The 18,182-nt window shown below is 38.7% G+C and overlaps 2 protein-coding genes across 2 annotated transcripts; both read left to right on the top strand.

Annotated features, from left to right (window-relative positions):
- Positions 1 to 5,170: 5,170 nt before the first annotated feature.
- Positions 5,171 to 6,715, top strand: nkx2.7 (NK2 transcription factor related 7). Its single transcript, XM_069138741.1, has 2 exons — positions 5,171 to 5,419; positions 6,176 to 6,715. Exons 1-2 carry the CDS (start codon positions 5,171 to 5,173, stop codon positions 6,713 to 6,715), a joined length of 789 nt encoding a protein of 262 aa, XP_068994842.1.
- A 4,763-nt stretch (positions 6,716 to 11,478) lies between these two features.
- On the top strand, positions 11,479 to 12,715 carry nkx3-1 (NK3 homeobox 1). Its single transcript, XM_069138501.1, has 2 exons — positions 11,479 to 11,796; positions 12,058 to 12,715. Exons 1-2 carry the CDS (start codon positions 11,604 to 11,606, stop codon positions 12,450 to 12,452), a joined length of 588 nt encoding a protein of 195 aa, XP_068994602.1. The 5' UTR covers positions 11,479 to 11,603; the 3' UTR covers positions 12,453 to 12,715.
- The last annotated feature ends 5,467 nt before the right edge of the window (positions 12,716 to 18,182 follow it).

Below are 18,182 nucleotides of genomic sequence, written 5' to 3'. Positions count from 1 at the left end.
ACAAATGCACAGGCACTCCACACTTCAGCCAAAGCTTGCATAATGATGCAGCAGTCTGTCATGTCAAATTTAAATAGTTACTTCATACATGTCACAGGTATTGTCGTTCTACTCTCTAAGAATGTATCTCCTGCAGTCCCTCATTCATAATTTTGCTCATATGAGATATTTTTTAAGTTGTTATAAATCGCAAAGACACCAAGGGCATTCAGATGCTCGATATGTTGGATGTTAGTTGAACTGAAATCATCTTAAAACTATCCATTTCACCCTAATACACAGCCAATTTCACAGGAATCCCAAAGATTTACTGTAGGTACAATGTTTCTGTTATATAAAACACTAGTACAACGTCTCTATATTTCAGCTGAAACAAGATGACAACAAATTATGTGTTACAACAGGTGTACACAACTCAGAGTAAACGAGATTAAAACATGTTTCAAGTTTTATTAATTCAGAGGCGAGCAACTGTTTGTAAAATGTGTTCACATACCTACATCACATCTGACTATTAACCTTTAATTCATCTGTAATAGTAAAGACAAAAGTGGGGATTTTAAATCAGTCATAGTGTACAAGAGAAGGAGATGATGCATAGAGATTTTAGATTGCTATATATCTGGTACGATGCATTAGAAGAGTTTGGCAGCTGGCAAAATGATTAAGATAGCATACTATTGTTACTCAAAGTCAAATATGGTTTCCAATATGAGTAACAATGACCCATATATTGTCTACTTAGGTGGAAAGTGTTTCAAATGATTAATGGGAGTTTTCACAAAACGTCTTGAATTTTATTGTGCAGCGTGTGTGAAGTGTGTGGTGTCATAAGGGTACAAACAGAATTGATAATATCCTTGTCTAGTAGAAAATGACATGTCCTACAACTCGCACAAAATTTTTACGTTACATTTGGATATTGTCACAGACATCCTGAAACTGTAACATTTCAACTCAGATGTACAGTACCAATCAATCCTCTTCCAAGTTCCAAATATTGACCATATTTTCTGTATAAGAAAGTTTTTCAGCAATATACTACCTCTACCACTACCACTACTACTACTAGGTTGTGGATACTTAAACATGGCTATATACTGAAACTGGGTGTTCAGGTCATTTCTAACCACCAGCGCTCCCTGCTGCCTAAAGCAGCACCTTTCAGCTTCAGTAAACCACAATGCATACCTTAGAAAATGAAAGAAAATGCTCTCATATCTCATGACTACTTAACACACTCACAACCCAAAGAGTCTTCCTCTCTCCTGAATGGAAATGTCAATGTCACATAACATTTTGATGAGTATCTTCGGTTGCACATCTGCCATAAGACAGCTGGGTTCAGTTTCACTCTGTGTAAGATGACTCTATCTCCTCTTTCAGCTGCTATCAGCCTCCTATTTTGCTGTATGATGAATTAGGGGTATTTGTGGTAAAACTGTACTTAGCTAGCTTCTTATGTTACAGTGAGGGGACATATGGTGGAATCAATGGGAAAGGCTTTGACTTTAAGCAACAGTAGTCGTAGAAACTCTGAGACCATCGCTTCAAGCCTTGAGAGAGCACTGCTGCAGTGATTAAGTAATTTACCCATCAAACTGGACACCCTGGAATCCCCAGGGGGTCGAAGAACTCAGTTTTCCTCCCCTCTGCTTTTGAAGTTCAGGTTTCTCGGTTTGTCAGATTGTTTAACAGAATATCACTGTTGACAATCAAAGCAATGAACCGAGTTCTGCGGTTCCATTCGACTTTATGGAAGAAAAAACTGAGAGCAGATCCAGCAAGCAGCTAAAGCACCAATCCACCAAATGCAAAAAAATATTTTAAATATATTAAATCAAACACATAATCCCCAGTAGAATGTCATACAGTAGAAAACAGATCCACTTCTGCGGTAACTAAAATACAGCAACTCTTAACTTAATGAATGCATTAAATCTCTATTTTCTATTTCACTACAGTCATACTTTATGGTTTACCGTCATATTATATATTTTAAAATGAGACAGCAGAAGTTTATCATTAACTGTACTCATTATAACTGCAATTGAGTGACTTTCGAGAATGATTGCCCTAACGGGCAAACAAAGAAAAACAACATACCATCCATATTCAATCCAATAGCTTGCATTTTTCCTTTAATGAGCAAATGGTTTGTTACTTGAGGCGTTAGTGGTATTTTATTGTGTAACTTTAATAAAACTATTTGAAATGTGTTCCTTAATTACCAGATTTACTTTATTGGACATACAAGACTTGAGCCATTGGTAACACATCATAATAAAAAGAAAAACACTAATTTGCATAATACATGAACAATTAGTGACTTATAAGAATATAGTTCATTATTAATTCTGTGGACTATCTACCTCTTAGGTGGAGCAGGAATTCTCCTCGTTCTCTCCAGAGGGAAAGCTGTAGTTTTGCGTGGTTTTTAAATTGGTGAATATAGACTAGTTGTAGTTCTTTGTTTTTTGCAGACTCTTATACATGCTCCAATGCTCCTTCGATTACAACTGAGTTATATGTTGGGACTCCCTTAAAAATGACATTTCAAAGGGTTCATCCTAATAAATTTGATTTACTCACTGAAAACAGTTTAGGAATTCTTTTTGAAAATACTAGCAGTAACACTAACTAGTACATACTAGTACAGTAGGATTGCTGTGGCTAGGAATGTTATTCAGAGATTAAATGTTCGTTATCTCTTCATGGAAATATGTCTTGGTGATGAAAAAGCAAGAGGAGAAATAGGCTCCACTTTCTAAAATGGTGATTATTTTCCCTTTTAAATGACCATGCAGTGTCAGGATTTAACATACACAGCGGCACAGGGCTCAGCACACAGCAGAAATGTGTGTGGAGTTTACACAGGCTTAAATAGCCTGCACACATGATTTGAGTTTGGATTAAAAGAGTGTTTTTCCACTTTGACTCAGTGTAAATGATGGATTTGATTCAAACAACATACTCTGCAGTGAGCAAACGGTCTTCTTCACTGCTAATTCCAGTCAAGTTCACTGTGTGGCAGTTTAACAAAATAAAAGTGTTACGAAGCAAAGTCAGCATTATTACAGAGGGCAGACATGTTATTTTGGAAATAACATTACCGTATACTTTAGAACACTTCAATCACTTCCGAGTGTTGAAAAAAAATATCTAAATGGCAGTGAGCTGAGGCTGCAGTCCAGGTGTTGCACCAAGCACCACGTGTGCTACACTGCAACATAACACAGACAGCACAGAGGCATACTAGTTCAGTGTCCCGGGGCCATAAACCACAGCATGCAGTTTAGCAGCTGCTCACCAGGGTGACCAGCCTCGTCAATACACAAGCTCCAAGATCCCAAACAGAGAACGCAAACCAAAAGAATTGCTAAAAAAAAAAAAAAAAAAAAAAAATCATAACGCTTAAAGATTTTCTCTATAACCTGCATTATAGATCACATTCAAGTTCAATCTCAATGACCTAGAGTGGCATTGAGCTATTGTCTCCAGAATACAGCAGTAAAGTTTTACTTGTGCAGTCAAAATGAGTTCTGGGAACACAGCAGCGTGGCTGATTTGTGTGAAACAACAGTTTTAAACTTGTCTCACCATTTAAATCGAAGCTAACAACAAAGCAACTCCTCCTCGGGGTTCATTCACACATCTATTTTAACCTGCTATTTCTCAGGACTGTGAAGATACTTAAGAGTTTTGTTATTTCTGACAGATTATCACTGTTACTATCCATGCAGTTTTTTTTTCAGATTTCTCTCACCGAAGCAAACTACAGTCATAGCGCTACCCAAATTTAATGAGAACATATCCAACAGTCCAGGATAATCTCACAATTTTTTCTGAAACTTTCATTGGTTTATTACTTCTTTACTGTAGAAGATGTAAGAGTAGTTTTGAGGTTGGCGCACATATATATTACTGTCAGTTAACATTCATTGACTGATATTCATATATACTCATTATCATTTCTAAATGATGAGAAACGGGAGTCATGATACACATACTGGAAATACACCATACAAAAAATAATGAGTTCTGCATGGCAGCACATTAAACAAACCTGCAGCATGGAATAAAGTGTTTCCTTTGTTGTTGTTTTTATAATGACTGCAATTGTCTAATAATAATAATAATAAAGGACCCTTTAAACAAATTCATTAACTGTTTAAAAAAAAAAAAAACCTGCCCAGACCCGTAAGTGCCCTCCATACATCTCCTGCAGAGGGACAGGCCGTGTCTGTCCATGTTCCTGTCTGTGTGTGGAGGCGCGTCTCGGCCTCACTCAAGCATTGCAGCCTGGCGCCGCTGCCTCTCCACTTCCACAACATCAGGTGTAATGTTACTGTTTGTTGTGGCCTGAGTACGCTAATAACATGGCTGGAAAACAATGTTGATGGCAAAGCTGTTCAACATCACCCGAGATCACTCAACCCCCACGACGACCTGCGCGCTGATTAAGTGGTTTGGTTCACCAGAAGCGTGGTTTGACACTGAATAAACGACCCCCTTTTTTTTTTTTTTCTTTTTTTTTAACAGGTTAGTTAGTCTAGAGTAGCTTGACTTGTTTCAAGCTACCCAACAAACTTTCGGCCACACGGTTTACTTTATTTGATTTTTCTTCTGGGTATCTATGGAGCGTTTTTCCCCATTACAGCAGCTTGGTTATATGATATGTTAAAAAAAAAACCACAAAAAAAAACACCTGTCTGTCCCGAATAATACCACAAATAAAACAATCCAGTACAAAGTAGAAACTCGTCCAAAGGTTTGTGGCAACATCGCCAATAAGTTCTGTGGTAGCCCCTACTGCAATTAAAGATCACTCAGGCAGTCACCTATAGTCTTATTTCTTAATTAACCTTCTTAATTACAGCTTGTCGCGCCGACAGAAGGGCGGACATGATGAGAGGTGTTCCTGTAAGGTGAGAAGAGAAGGAGCTGCACAACTGTGGCGCGCAAAGTCTGCCTGGGTGTTGGTCAGCGTTTCAGAGAGGGGCAGATATATCTCTACTTTCCTCATTAGCTGGACCCTTGAATGATTTAAATCTTCTGAGGCCCTCACTCAATCAGTCAGTTCAGAGATCCGTCCGGCAGCCTCAGCAGCAGGCTCGAGAGTGCAGTCTGTATAAGGACCAGAAACACGGAGACAAGTCAAACGGTGGGGATGCATCCCAGTTCAACGACCTCGACGCCTTTTTCTGTTAAGGATATTTTGAGGCTGGAGCAACACCACGACTATGAAAGTGATTTTTTGATGACTGACCAAGTTGTTCCGATGCATCATCAGCACGTGTACGCTGCGTCCCGAAGCAGCGACTTTTATGACTGCCAGCCAGAGCCGTGCGCCTCTGGAATGCAGAGGAAGCTCCATACTCAAAGCTCGGCGGCAGAAGAGGAGAGAAATGAGGGTGAGATGATACATGACGTGGATCATAGTCAGATTAGCTTCTTTTTTATATATATATACACGGATGGTTGTTTATGTGGGTTTAGGCCGCTCGACAGAACGTGGGCGCATTATGGAACAATGCCTGCGACCTTCCACATTTTCAGTTTGATCTCTCAATTTGAAAAAAAAAAAAAAAAAAAATTACCATTGACAAGGACTTAACTTTAATAGACGATGAATTATGGGGAAGGTGGTGAATTTACAATATTTTTCTACCGTAATATCTAAAAGTAAGCACCTAAAATAAAAAGAATAACAGTATATAACAGACAATATGTCTGCAGCCTATTTTAAAAAAAAAAGAACTGGATCTTGTTTGGCCCTCTTTTTCCTACCAATCGAATCCACGCATTCAGATCAAAATAGAAGTCTGGTGAAATATGGTAAACTTAGCTGAAGATTTTGTTGAATTTTAAACTCTGTCCTTTTTAAAATCTTAAACTAATCTGATTAATTAATTCTGGGACAAGTTTTTTTCTGTGCTTCTATATTTTTTCAGAATTTGATTTCATTTTTTTTTTTTCAAGCAGGTGGCAGGAGTAGATATTAAGAACAATTAGAAATGTGTGGTTTCTTGATAATAGGGTTAAAAAATAGGGGGGAGGGGTGCCATTGCTGACAATTTAATTTTCTAAAAATAAAACACAGTCAGATATAGTAACTTGTTTGTCAACGTTTCAGAAAGTTTGGTTATATTTCACTGTTTTCTGATGTGCAGACACGAGCGGTCTCGAGAATTCATCTGACTGTAGCAAAGACGCAAAAAGCAGAAGCAGGGTGCGACGGAAGCCACGGGTCCTCTTCTCCCAGTCCCAGGTGTCCGAGCTGGAGAGACGCTTCAGGCAGCAGCGCTACCTGTCCGCCCCGGAGAGAGAGCACCTGGCCGCCGTGCTCAAACTCACCTCCACCCAGGTCAAAATCTGGTTTCAGAACAGGAGGTACAAATGTAAGCGTCAAAGGCAGGACAAGTCTCTGGAGCTGGCGGGTTATCCACCTGCACCGAGGAGGGTAGCGGTGCCGGTGCTGGTGCGGGACGGGAAGCTGTGTAGCGCAGCACCTTATAATGTGACACTGGGACATTATAATCCCGTATTTGGATATGGAAACAGCAGCGTGTACGGTTGCAGTTATCACAGTTTGTCACCTCCAGCCAGTGTGACTGGCGCACAGATGTCCAATAACCAGCTGGTTGATTTAACTGGACACACTGAGGGGCCCTTCGACCACGGACAGTTTCAGGCTTCTTTAAGAGGCTGGTGATTTAAGGAAGACGAATTGTCTGCACGGCAGAAAGCTACCAAATAGCCTAGTTCAAATGTTTACTGTATATTTTGTAAAGGAATTGTATTTGTTTCTAGTTTTCTCTGGATGACAGAGGCAAATAAAAAAAATTGATAAAAAAAAAAAAAAAAAAAAAATCCTCAGCTGATCCACGCTGTCCAGAGGAATGAACTCACTATTATTCTTTTTATGATGTTGTTTTTCTTTGCTTACCCACATAATTCAGTTTAGATTATTTCTACAAACTCTGAATTACAGAAATTCAATGTAAACTGATCTCCAAAAAAGTAAAGTGCAACTAATTTGCTTTCCAAATTAAATTAATCTTTTGAGTACTTTCTTTTTGTGACAGTTATAGTATTTAAAAAAAAAAGTTTTTCAAAAGTCTGTCATTAAATAATCACATTTTTAAACTGATACCAATTGTCCTATTTTACAAATTAAAAAGACTTGTAAAACTCTTAATAAAAACTATTAAATCTGACAAAACGTATTGAACAAAGTGTGCAATGTTCCACCTAGGATTAAATTAAAGACAAAATACCTGATTAGACATCCTTATGGAGCTGTCCTCTGCCGTTTATCAAAGAGAGCCATCAAAAACCTAATGGATGGAGTGACATCTGACCTGACAGGCTGCTCTATCAAACTGAACTCATTATTGTCCCATTCACAAATCCACTGATAAGGCTGGAGAGCTTGTCCTGTCCTGAAGCTTTGCTTAGTAAACAAACCCACAGACAGAGTGGCTCTTTAACTTTTTCAAAACTTTCAATCAAACGGGGCACAGTTCCAGTCTGAAATGTCACTTAGCGATGAGCCACAGACGGCACCCAACTTCCACTGACTGCAAAAATATTTCTCAGCTTTGTTTGATTTCAAGCTCTGGAAATTGCAGCTCTACATCTCCAATAAATGTCAAATTTGAACTATCACATTACAAGTTTACAGTAAATTGAGCTTCAAAAAGAGCTACTGAGCGAGTATAGTGACCATTTACCTGCGTAGTTGAAATTCATTTTAGTTTATCGATCGATGAAAGAATTGAGGGGGAAAAAAATGCACATGTAAAATTCAGTCAAAGGGCCGGAGAAGAAACAACTCTGGAAGGAGAGAGGAGGTGAAGGAGCCTCCCAGCACAGATAAGGACAAAGCTGTAGACAGAGAGGAGACCAGGAGATCAGATAGTGTGTGTGCGTGTGTGTGTGTGTGTGTGTGTGCGTGCGTGTGTGCGTGTGTGTGATTAAATTGGACAACATGTTATTAATACTAGAGTTACTTAGAGTCAATCACTTTCTAAATATAATCACCGGTGAATTTAGGTGATCTCAACAAACTGAAACATATTTTTCTTCGGGGTTTCCCTCCTTCCACTTCTTCCTGTTTTAGATACTTTCGTGTGAATATAAAAGCTTTAAAACTGCATCACCGTGTTGTCTCAACTGATTCATCAGAAGGCAAATCCAAATTTAGTGTTAGATTTAATTGTTGTGTAAACAATAATCAGTGGAGATGGTCCGGTATTATTTATAACAAAAAATAAAAAATAACATTTATGTGAAAAGTTTGTTTTGTTATGTTTAGGGGGGGAGAGAGAATAAAAGAAAACTTTCACAAATAAAGGTGCTCGATTACACTGTTATGATGAGGATCAGTATAAATAGAGGATGACGTGAGTCTGGCCATCAAGGCAAGACATGGCTGACTCAAAAAGGTTTTATGTCATGCTGCAGTTATCCTAGCTTTACAAAGACAGATATGTCTCCGGCTGTTTGAATGCCAGTCTGATAATCTGGTGTTTATGATTACAGCCGAGATGATTCACAAATTCAGGAGTTCCTCTGTCTAACCATCCACTCGGCTGTAAAGACTAAATCAGCCGAAGAGATGATTGATTTTGTGAGCTAAATGAAAATGAAACAAAACAGTCGCTGGAGCATAATCAGATTCTTTCAAGGCTAATCTTTTGGTAAACAGCTCCTTGGGCTGCTGTTACTCTGAGAAGAATTGATGTGTGGCTTTAAAGCTCCCTCTAGTGGAAGACTCTACCATTCCTTTCACACAGCAAAAATTCACACATACAGGCTATATGCTGTTATATTTGAAACCCCCCCCCCCCCCCCCCTACCCACACCAAGTCTCTAAAGCAAGAGTTAATAAAGTTTAATTTGTACAGCTCTTCCCAGGAGTGAGAATTAAAAAAAAAAATCTTTGTTCACAATCACTGAATATAATCCAAAAAAGCAGATAACTAACTTCAACTGACTTCATGAATTCTACACAAGTGGTCTCAAACTCGAACGCAATCGGCTTAGTCAATGTGATGACATCTTTGTTACATCATACAATGAACACAGGCTGGTGTATTTGTGCAATAACCAGGTGCAGGATACAGTGTAAAACAACTCTGATGCAGACCAGATAACAGGACAGAAGACTGACAAATCTACTGTTTCAACAAAGACTCACTACTCGTCAGCTCAGACAATGAAATAGAAGGAACATAGCAGAGGATTGATGGCATAACAACTTTTGGTGGCTCAGAGAAAACACTGTCACCACCTAGTTTTTACTAAGGAAGACGAATGCCTTCCCAGGCTAAAAGGTCAGAGGTTTTACTATGTCACGTCTGACGCACAGCTACGCGACTCAATACATGTGCAACGAATGCCTAAATAAAGAGGAAATGTTATTATTTTCAACTAAGAGCAATCAAGCAGATTGTCACAGAATAAAGGCAGAGGATGACAGCATTGGTGCAATCTTAAAAGAGCTATTTCAAATGTACGATAGCCCGACCCAGCAGGAGCTCACTCTCACTGCTGACTTTGTTTAGGCTCTTGTCGTCAGACTGAGTACATGTGGTTTCCCATTCGGCCAAATGAACAGAGAACAACAAGTAATGTGCTACATGTTCGTTTTAAATGACATCTAAATGACCTACACTTCAAACAAATGTATGCATATTTGGTGAAATTAAAGTTTTTCAAATTGAATTTGTCTTCCAACTGAAAGCCACTTTTACATTTTATTCCATATTCATTGGTGTATGATCCAAAAATAAACATAAGGGATCTTAAAAGAGGAAGAAAAACTGTGTCTAGACGAAGGATAAAGGCTTTCTGTGCTTACAGTTCAACCTACTTCAGCAGACAGACAGTCGCAGACCAAGACTCCAAGGTAAAACATATCATACTGATGATCTTAATACTGTGTTGACAAGACAGTGGGTAATGCTAAAGAGTGACATCAGTGGATTTAACACAGATGGCTTTTATAACTGATGATACCCAACACAGGACAGAACATGCTAAACTCAAGTCAATTTATATATACACTGTATATTGAAATTGTAAACTAAAGTACACAAACCTTCCCGTCATCAAATTTGAGAACAGGAAGTTGAATTTTTGCACTTTCATCACATTAAAGCAGTGGTAATACAAGCTCTCATCATAGTGGCACTGGTGTGTGGTTGGTGTGGGGAAGTTGGAGGAGTCAGCGGGACCAGAGGGCACGGAGAGGGTTGTGTTTATCATACCTGCATTCGCGCATTTCCAAATGAAGCATGAAATCCCAGAGCAACACACAGAACGCTAGTAAACACCTCGGCCGCTGGAGAAAGGTCAGCCTGAACCACAGAGAACAACAAATAAACAAGCCAGCCGAACAATGAGTGTATCCATTCAGGAGCCGGCCTAAATGTGTCGAACTCATTAGTGCTCCGGGAGGTATGACCACCCACCCTGACCCAACTCCCTCCTGCCGCAGACAGAGTTGTCTCCCTGAAGCCGCAGACAACTGGGTTATTACGCAGAGCTGATGGGGGCATGAAGATTAAGACGTAAATCCATTTAACTACTATGATACCAGAAACTCTAAGAATATTTCTGTCTGGACTTGTAGGGTGTCTTGAGCAGGAAGTTTTGTCTCCACGCAAAAAAACAAAACTCTTCAACTCTGCTGTCAAACTACAAGGATTAACTATACGAACATGCAATGTTTGCCTATCTCCTACTAATATATTCCCTCACTTGGGTGTCATAAAGTCTTTATGTCTAGATATTTTAGGACAAGACCATCGGGGTACAAAAATGGGATTATACAGTTTAGAAAATATATAGTCTACATACACACAAAATATTTTCTTGTACAGAGAACTTAATATTTAATTAATAGGATAAACTACATGGATACCACTCTATATAATGCATTGAAATGTGTATTTCATGTTTTATAGGTATAACATAATAGCACCAATAACAGCTGCCGATATGACCATAAATTTGAATCAATAACATTCCTCTGATATGGTTTAAACAGAACCAAGAACATTATAGTCTTTATGAAGGTGGGATTACCTGCAGATTTATTCTTGTATTAGGCTGTATTAGGTTTAAGGAGGTTTACTTTATGTACTAGCAAATGTGTGCACAGAGCAGTATTGTATAAAAACAGTTGAAAATTGGGCTATAATCATATGAAAAAGGTACTTGTTTGAAGACATTTTTACAACAAATGTGTTTCTTTTACTTGGCATGATATATGCATAACCCGATTTAAACTGATGTATTTATAACATGAAAAAGTATAAAGCTACTTTTTTTTTTTTTGGATAACATTGTAGTTTGATTTTTAGAAACATCCCAAGAAGTTAATCTGAAAAGGCAAACAAATGAAAGTTACTGAAAGTAGAAGTAGAGTAACAGTCGGCCCGCCTCCTCCACTTGTCAGTGCAGTCGGATGAGCCCGCCCCTTCTCTCCTATAAATTCAGGCCGTGCGAGTGCGTGAACAGACACACTCTTCAACCACGGCCCTCACTGTAGCTCTCTGGCACCGAGAGGCCTCCGGGCTGTGGATTACTGGATGGAAATGTCCGACACAGCCAAACCTCTGACTTCTTTCCTCATTGAGGACATCCTCTCCGTCAAGGTGGGCACGAGATTGAATGTCAAATGCTGCTCGCCGATGATGCAAAGACGTTCACAGTGGGAAGAAGAATCTGAAAAGTTGTCAGCGCAACTCATCCCTCAGGAGACTGCATGTGGAGTTCAAACGGGTGAGTTTCTGGAGGCTTTCAATTGCAAAAATGACACGAACGGACAAATTCAATAAATTCACAGACTTGCTTTGCAGAATAAAGTTTTAAAAGATAGAATGCATTTTTGTGAGATAAAGTACAGGTCTGTATTGTGAGAAGTTGTAGCAATGCAATATAAAAACTACCAGACTACATCACTCTGCAGGCCACAACGCAGTGACTATCAGAAAGCAGTGTACCTGTTTAATGACCTGATCACATCTGTCCTGTACTTCACAGAGTCTCTGGACACATCCTGTCCCAGCTCCTCAGAGTCACGTTTTTCCTCCACAAGGAAACAAAGGCGCTCCAGAGCTGCATTTACACACCTCCAAGTGCTCGAACTAGAGAAGAAATTTAATCACCAGAAATACCTGTCGGCCCCAGAGAGAGCACACCTGGCCAGCACCTTAAGACTGACCGAGACCCAAGTGAAAATCTGGTTTCAGAACAGGAGGTACAAAACGAAACGAAAGCAGCAGACGTCAGAGTTCTGTAAGGACGTGTACAAAGCAGAGGGTCTGGGCCTGAGAGAGGACCTGGTCAAATCGACACTTATTACTTCCTTCTGCAAAGCCTACCAATACAGACCCTACCTGTGGGACTACGGTTGCCCCTGGGGCCCAATGTTATAGTGAAAATGAGTTACCCAATGTAAGCTACTGTTTAGTATTTAGGCTCCATGTTCCCTATCAAACTTGATTCTGTGTTATTTGACAGATTGTGAGTGCAGTGTATGCTCATGTGTTCACTTCAGCAGACCGCTTTTGAAAATGGTTTGTACAAAATTCATACAAATGTTGCTGTAAGGACATGACATAGGTTTGCGCAGCAAACCATTTCATCACTGAATTGTTGTGGCATTGTTAATTATTTCAATAATAAACTACTACTGACACATTGTACTTTTCTTTAAAGCTTTGTGTTAAAATACACAGAAAATAAATCCTTTGCAGCTTTTGGGAATATCTGAAATGTTTTATGGTTAATATATATATATATATATATATATATATATATATATATATATATAGCAGCAAAATGTTGTCATTTTTTTTAAGAAAAATTATCACAATGCATGAATGCCATATATATATATATATATATATATTATTTAATTTTTTCTTTAAAAAAATGACAACATTTTGCTTATGGGGCAGAGTTTATTATGAAAAATATATTACAGCAAAATGTAAAGAAAGCAGAGAACCTCTTGACTTGTTAAGTGATGATATCTAATCACTAGGATATAATTAACAGTATGGAATAAACTGTGTTTACACTGACAATGTGACTGTTTTATACTAAAAATATGTAAACTGCCAGCATGAAGGTGATAAGACGGTACTGAGATAGGGATGATGTTGCCAATGAGGGCTGAAGAATGAGACTTGATTCTTTTAAAAGAGCCACTGACCTGATTACATGGAGATAAACTCTTCTCAAATTTCTTAAGATGACATCATAAGGAAACTGCAATTTCTCAAGTGAGACTGTTGGAAATTTTGTTTAAAATGAAAACTCCAAACATGAGCTAATACTTGTGCTTAAATCAAAAATTGACAATGGATATAAAAAGGGAAAAATGTATGGAATTACATTAGCTGATCCAAGAGGGGAAACTGGATGACTGAAGCAGTGAAAAGTCAGTGAAAGTATATAATAGGACACAACAGTAAAAAAAAAATAACCCCAAAAAGAAAAATGCAGTATAAAGAAGTGTACAGAAGGTGAACAACTATTTTAACATTATCATTTCCAGATTGGCAGACATTTTAACATTAAATATGAGTTTTAAGGCTGGTTAAAGAAAATCTTTGTTTAGATCAAACACAAACTGTGTTGTGTCGAACATCAAGTTCAATGTGAGGTTGCCCGTTTTTTTTTTGTGCCACCGCGGCATGAAGCAGTGAAGCCGTCATGTGCCACACGTCATGAATGTGATGCTGATAGTTTGGTACTGTAGATATATATAGTATAGTAACAGAACCTGTTTGTTGTGATGATATCTGCTGTGGGACATTCTGAGGGTACGAGAAGGTGACACATATCAGCACAGTTCACATATTTCTTTGTCCTTTAGGTTCTGTGCTTCAGGACAGTCGGCATGACATAAAATAACGCATTAAAGTCTAATCTTTAATCTTATTATAGCCCTTTTGCACACACATAGGCACACAAGTTATTAAATAATGTACATATCCATAAAACATATAAACCTTTTTTCCCAAGCAGGTTTGTTGTCCAAATGAAAAACGCCAAGAGGTTTTGCGGTACATTTTTAAAAGCACTGCAACTTGCCATTCTTTAAAACAATCAAGTTATGTGAGCAATGTGGAGCTCATTGTTGTACAACAGCACTGAGTGGTCTGATGAAAAATGTGTATCACAGTTCTGATTCTGACGGTTTCACCATATTTTTGGTTGGTGGTTTTTTTGGGGTTTTTTTGCATGACAAGCCTATATATAGGTTTATAGTGGCTTATTCTCCTGTTAGGAGTACATGCAAATAATAACATTTTAATGTTACCATATATAAATACATTGCACTCTTCAATAAAGACTTGGCTTGAATTATGAATTCCATTGTTGGCTAGGTATGTTAGACATCTCTGTGCAGCCTCTTTCAGGACTACCATATTGCACCAAATATAAGCGCTCACTTAAGAGTATATTCCCTCTTACGGCGAGAGGGTGGAACAACTCGCAGCACAGTGTCCATTTGCTGACGACACAAGACACACCTCAAATCTAGTGCTTTAATCATTGCCCTGAGCACGTCTTCCTTGAATGCCTGCAGCGGGACCTCATCCTTGCTTGGGTGGATTGTTATTGCATTCGTCATGTCACTCCACCACGTGCTTTTCCTGTCATATGTGCCTCGAGAAAATGCCCTACTCTTTGACTTCACTGTTTCAGTGGCGATACTGGTCGATGACCTAAACAAATTCAAAAAGGGAGAAAAAGCTTCTTTTTTTTTAAACACTCATTTCCGCCTGAAGCATTTTAATGTGAGCCAGTTTCAAGAAGACATTTCACTCCAGTTAGGATTTGAAGAGGATCTCAAAATCACTAAGAACAGCCATGTGTGCCTCTATAAGCAGACATAAGGGCATAAAATATGTCCTTTAGAGATTTCCATCAGTTACACAATTGAAAAAGTTCTCTTCTCGTGTCATTTATGGATGGAAATGAATCAAAAATCAAGTGTAAACTATGATTATGTGGATTCCTACTATTGTATTTACCCAGAGTACCTTTGATCCATTTATACAGAAGCTGAAAACCAGCGATGGGTATAGCAGCCGAATGCAGGCTGGTATGCCGGGCTGACTGAGTACAGTGGCCAACAGTGCTGATAAGATGGAACGCAGGATTTAGTGCTTTACATTTTTACGAAGGGCATGTTTATACTAACATAACCAAAGTGTGAGCAGAGGACTGATGGAATTGATAGAGGGAGATTACAGAGCTTTCATTCCACTAATCTGTCTGAGGTTGTGAAGTAGCTGCCCTCACAGGGACCGGGGCAACAAGTGTCAACAGATTACCCAAAGCTGGCGAGGCTGCAAAAACAGGTATTTTAACATAGATCTGCCCCTCATGTTAAAATCTCTTAACTTTACAAAAGAAAGGGGGGGGAAAAAAAAAAAAAAAAAGTGCTTGGTGTAATAAATGGTAGTGTATGTATTGTAGTGCAAAACATGCATTTCCTTAAACTAAAGCGATTTCTTCTGAACAATGGTGGCTGTGCTATTCACTCTTCACTAGGCCCTTCGAGTAAACAGGTAATTAGACATGAAGAGGGCAGATAGCATCTGTTTTGACGGCATTGAATACCCGGCTGTATCTCCTGGTGTCTCTCGGTGTCTCAGGGTGCATTAAAACCGGCTCATCAGATAAAGGAGCTTGTTGAAGGGTGAAGCTGAAGGAGAACTATTACTATTGCCATTGTAATACCTGTACTTCCACAGACTGAAAGAGACACGGTACATTGACTCACAAACCCGGGAGACTTCAAAAAGAACATCCTCTCGCCTGTTTCCTTCTCTTGTGCTCTTCAGGTTCGGGGAGTGTCTGTGGGCCACCTGGATTAACTGGATTTGGTGACCAAATGATGAAAAGCAGTAAGGAGGGGCTTTGAACATTAGTGCCTTATCTCTTCTTCTACATTTCAATGGTGGACTTTCTTGCATATGGGGGATAAAGCAACCATACATTTCAAAAAGTACTCTAAAATACAAAGTTTAGTCTCGACGCTGAAGCATTAATCTTTATCTTTTTGTATTTTTTTTTTTTTACTTGTCTGATTGTGAGTGTGATCGCGGACCCGTCGTCGTGCTCTTCAAGGTGGGCAATGATGCTTTGAAAAACATGCAGATCTTCTCAACAGATGAGGAGAAAACCAACTCTGACCACAAAGGCAGCCTTTGTCAGTGCTCCAATATGCCGTGACTGTCTGACAAATTTGTTGGGGTTGATAAGGTTTAAAACAGCCCTGATCTTTTCATGGGAACGCTCATAAACTTCCTCGGATATTGTAACTGGATCCCTCATGTTACGGACCCAGCAGAGCAGCCGCCTTTCTTGTGCCATCGGCAGATACACTACAGCATCCACCTCATCAGATGGTTAACATTGATTGTGCAGCTGCATACAGTGTGCATGTGTGTGTGCGCGCAAGAGATAAAGAATGGGAAAGAAACGGGGGTAAGACAGCAGACGGGAGAGAAGAGTAATTTTCCTGTGTTCTTATCTTTGAGATAAAGATATAAAGTAGTGGGGCAGTTTACTGCAGATTAAAGTGACTAGAGAAAAATATGACATGGGTGAAGGGGGCATTCATTGTGCGCTTCAGATAAACAACCTATTCATGGACGAGGGCGAAAACTAAACACTTCAGGGTTACAGCATAAGTGTACGTGTCCGGAAGCATGATGGTCGGGAAGAAAGCTCTGCACTGAGAGAATCTCAGTAAAAAAATTTAAAAAAAAAAAATCAATTCGGTTGTTTTCCTGTCCTGGTATACCGTATTATTTTCAGGACACTGGGGGAGGGTTGATAAAAAACAATATCACAACGTTCCAGGGTATTTCTGCGACAACAATATAACCTGTAATTCATTTCAATGGTATCCAACTGCAACACAACAAGTGTTATTGTTTACATGCATAGTTTAAACATAACAGTTTGACTCAACATATTCAGTAAAAACTAAACAAATATGATCTCTGTTGTTATTTTTTGAGTTTACCAACAGGAACTACACCATGCTCGCTGTTGCTGTATTGACTGCAGTTTTGAGTCGATACGTCAACAAGACGCAATATTGTCATTATCACGATTAGAACCGTTTCGTCATACTAAAAACGATACTGATTTTATCGTAAACGATACAATATGGCACCGTACAGTACACATTTTAAATACAGTATTTATCTTCACATAAACAGTCGAAATAAAACTCGGGATCAAACGTTTACAACTGATAACTGTGATCAAATAGGGAAGAAAATGAAAGCATGCATTCATCGAATCCTGCACTTTGAACGCAACGGTGAGGTTAATGTGATATCCTGCATTCATTTTGTTCTCGCATATCAATTGTCAATTATACAATCTGCAGGTGACACAATATGATTTATCGATTGCAGAAAAATAAAATCCACGTAAAACATATGAACGCGTAAAAACAGTTTTTTTTTCAAACATGGTCCCAATATGCATGCTTATTAGTATACAGACACAAGTGTATTTATTTATCTCTTTTTAGTCAGAATAACAAGGAAGCCTCTTGCAATCAAACACTGAATTAGAGTTGATTGAATTATTTGACAACTGGTGCAGTTTCTTGCGTGGATTGCAAGGTGTTCGGTTATTTTGTTCAGCATAAAACTTGAGATCATTCCTAACCCTCAAACAATTCTGCTGCACTGACGCAGAAAAATCAACATAAAAACATAAAAAGCCTAAATCTGATGGGTCATAAATATTTTGAATGTATTTTTTTTTTTAACCCTGAATAAGCAGTGTTAACAACAACAACAAAAATTACCCCCTACTGCAATTTAAATCCAAGTTCAAGACTTAGGATGGTATTTATTCAAACACTTGTGCCAGACTTTTTTTTTTTTTTTCTAGTCAACAATTAAAGCAGAGTCAATAGTGCTGAACTGATTTCAACATCATGCATCTTAGCATTGGTTGGCAGATCCAAACACAGTGACAGCATATCTCAACAGGATCTGTGCCTTTGAAGATATGATACTATACTGCCCTCTATTGGAGGTGTGCAACTTCTGCAAGATACACGTTTTAAAGGGTTGGCTCACTTACCCACTCTAGTATTTAGTTATGCAAAAACC

The sequence above is a fragment of the Embiotoca jacksoni genome, unplaced genomic scaffold (assembly GCF_022577435.1).
Source record: "Embiotoca jacksoni isolate LCO1_2020_lvr unplaced genomic scaffold, fEmbJac1.0.p SCAF_8, whole genome shotgun sequence".
Lineage (NCBI taxonomy): Eukaryota > Metazoa > Chordata > Actinopteri > Embiotocidae > Embiotoca > Embiotoca jacksoni.
Note: the sequence above shows the minus strand (reverse complement) of the source record. Positions and strands in the feature narration are given on the sequence as shown.

Excerpts from the sequence above, each read along its gene's own strand:
- nkx2.7 (XM_069138741.1), top strand. The coding sequence starts at position 5,171 with ATGCATCCCAGTTCAACGACCTCGACGCCTTTTTCTGTTAAGGATATT. Across the intron at positions 5,420-6,175 it reads AGGAGAGAAATGAGGGTGAG|ACGAGCGGTCTCGAGAATTC; the intron begins ATGATACATGAC and ends TGATGTGCAGAC.
- nkx3-1 (XM_069138501.1), top strand. The coding sequence starts at position 11,604 with ATGGAAATGTCCGACACAGCCAAACCTCTGACTTCTTTCCTCATTGAG. Across the intron at positions 11,797-12,057 it reads TGCATGTGGAGTTCAAACGG|AGTCTCTGGACACATCCTGT; the intron begins GTGAGTTTCTGG and ends TGTACTTCACAG.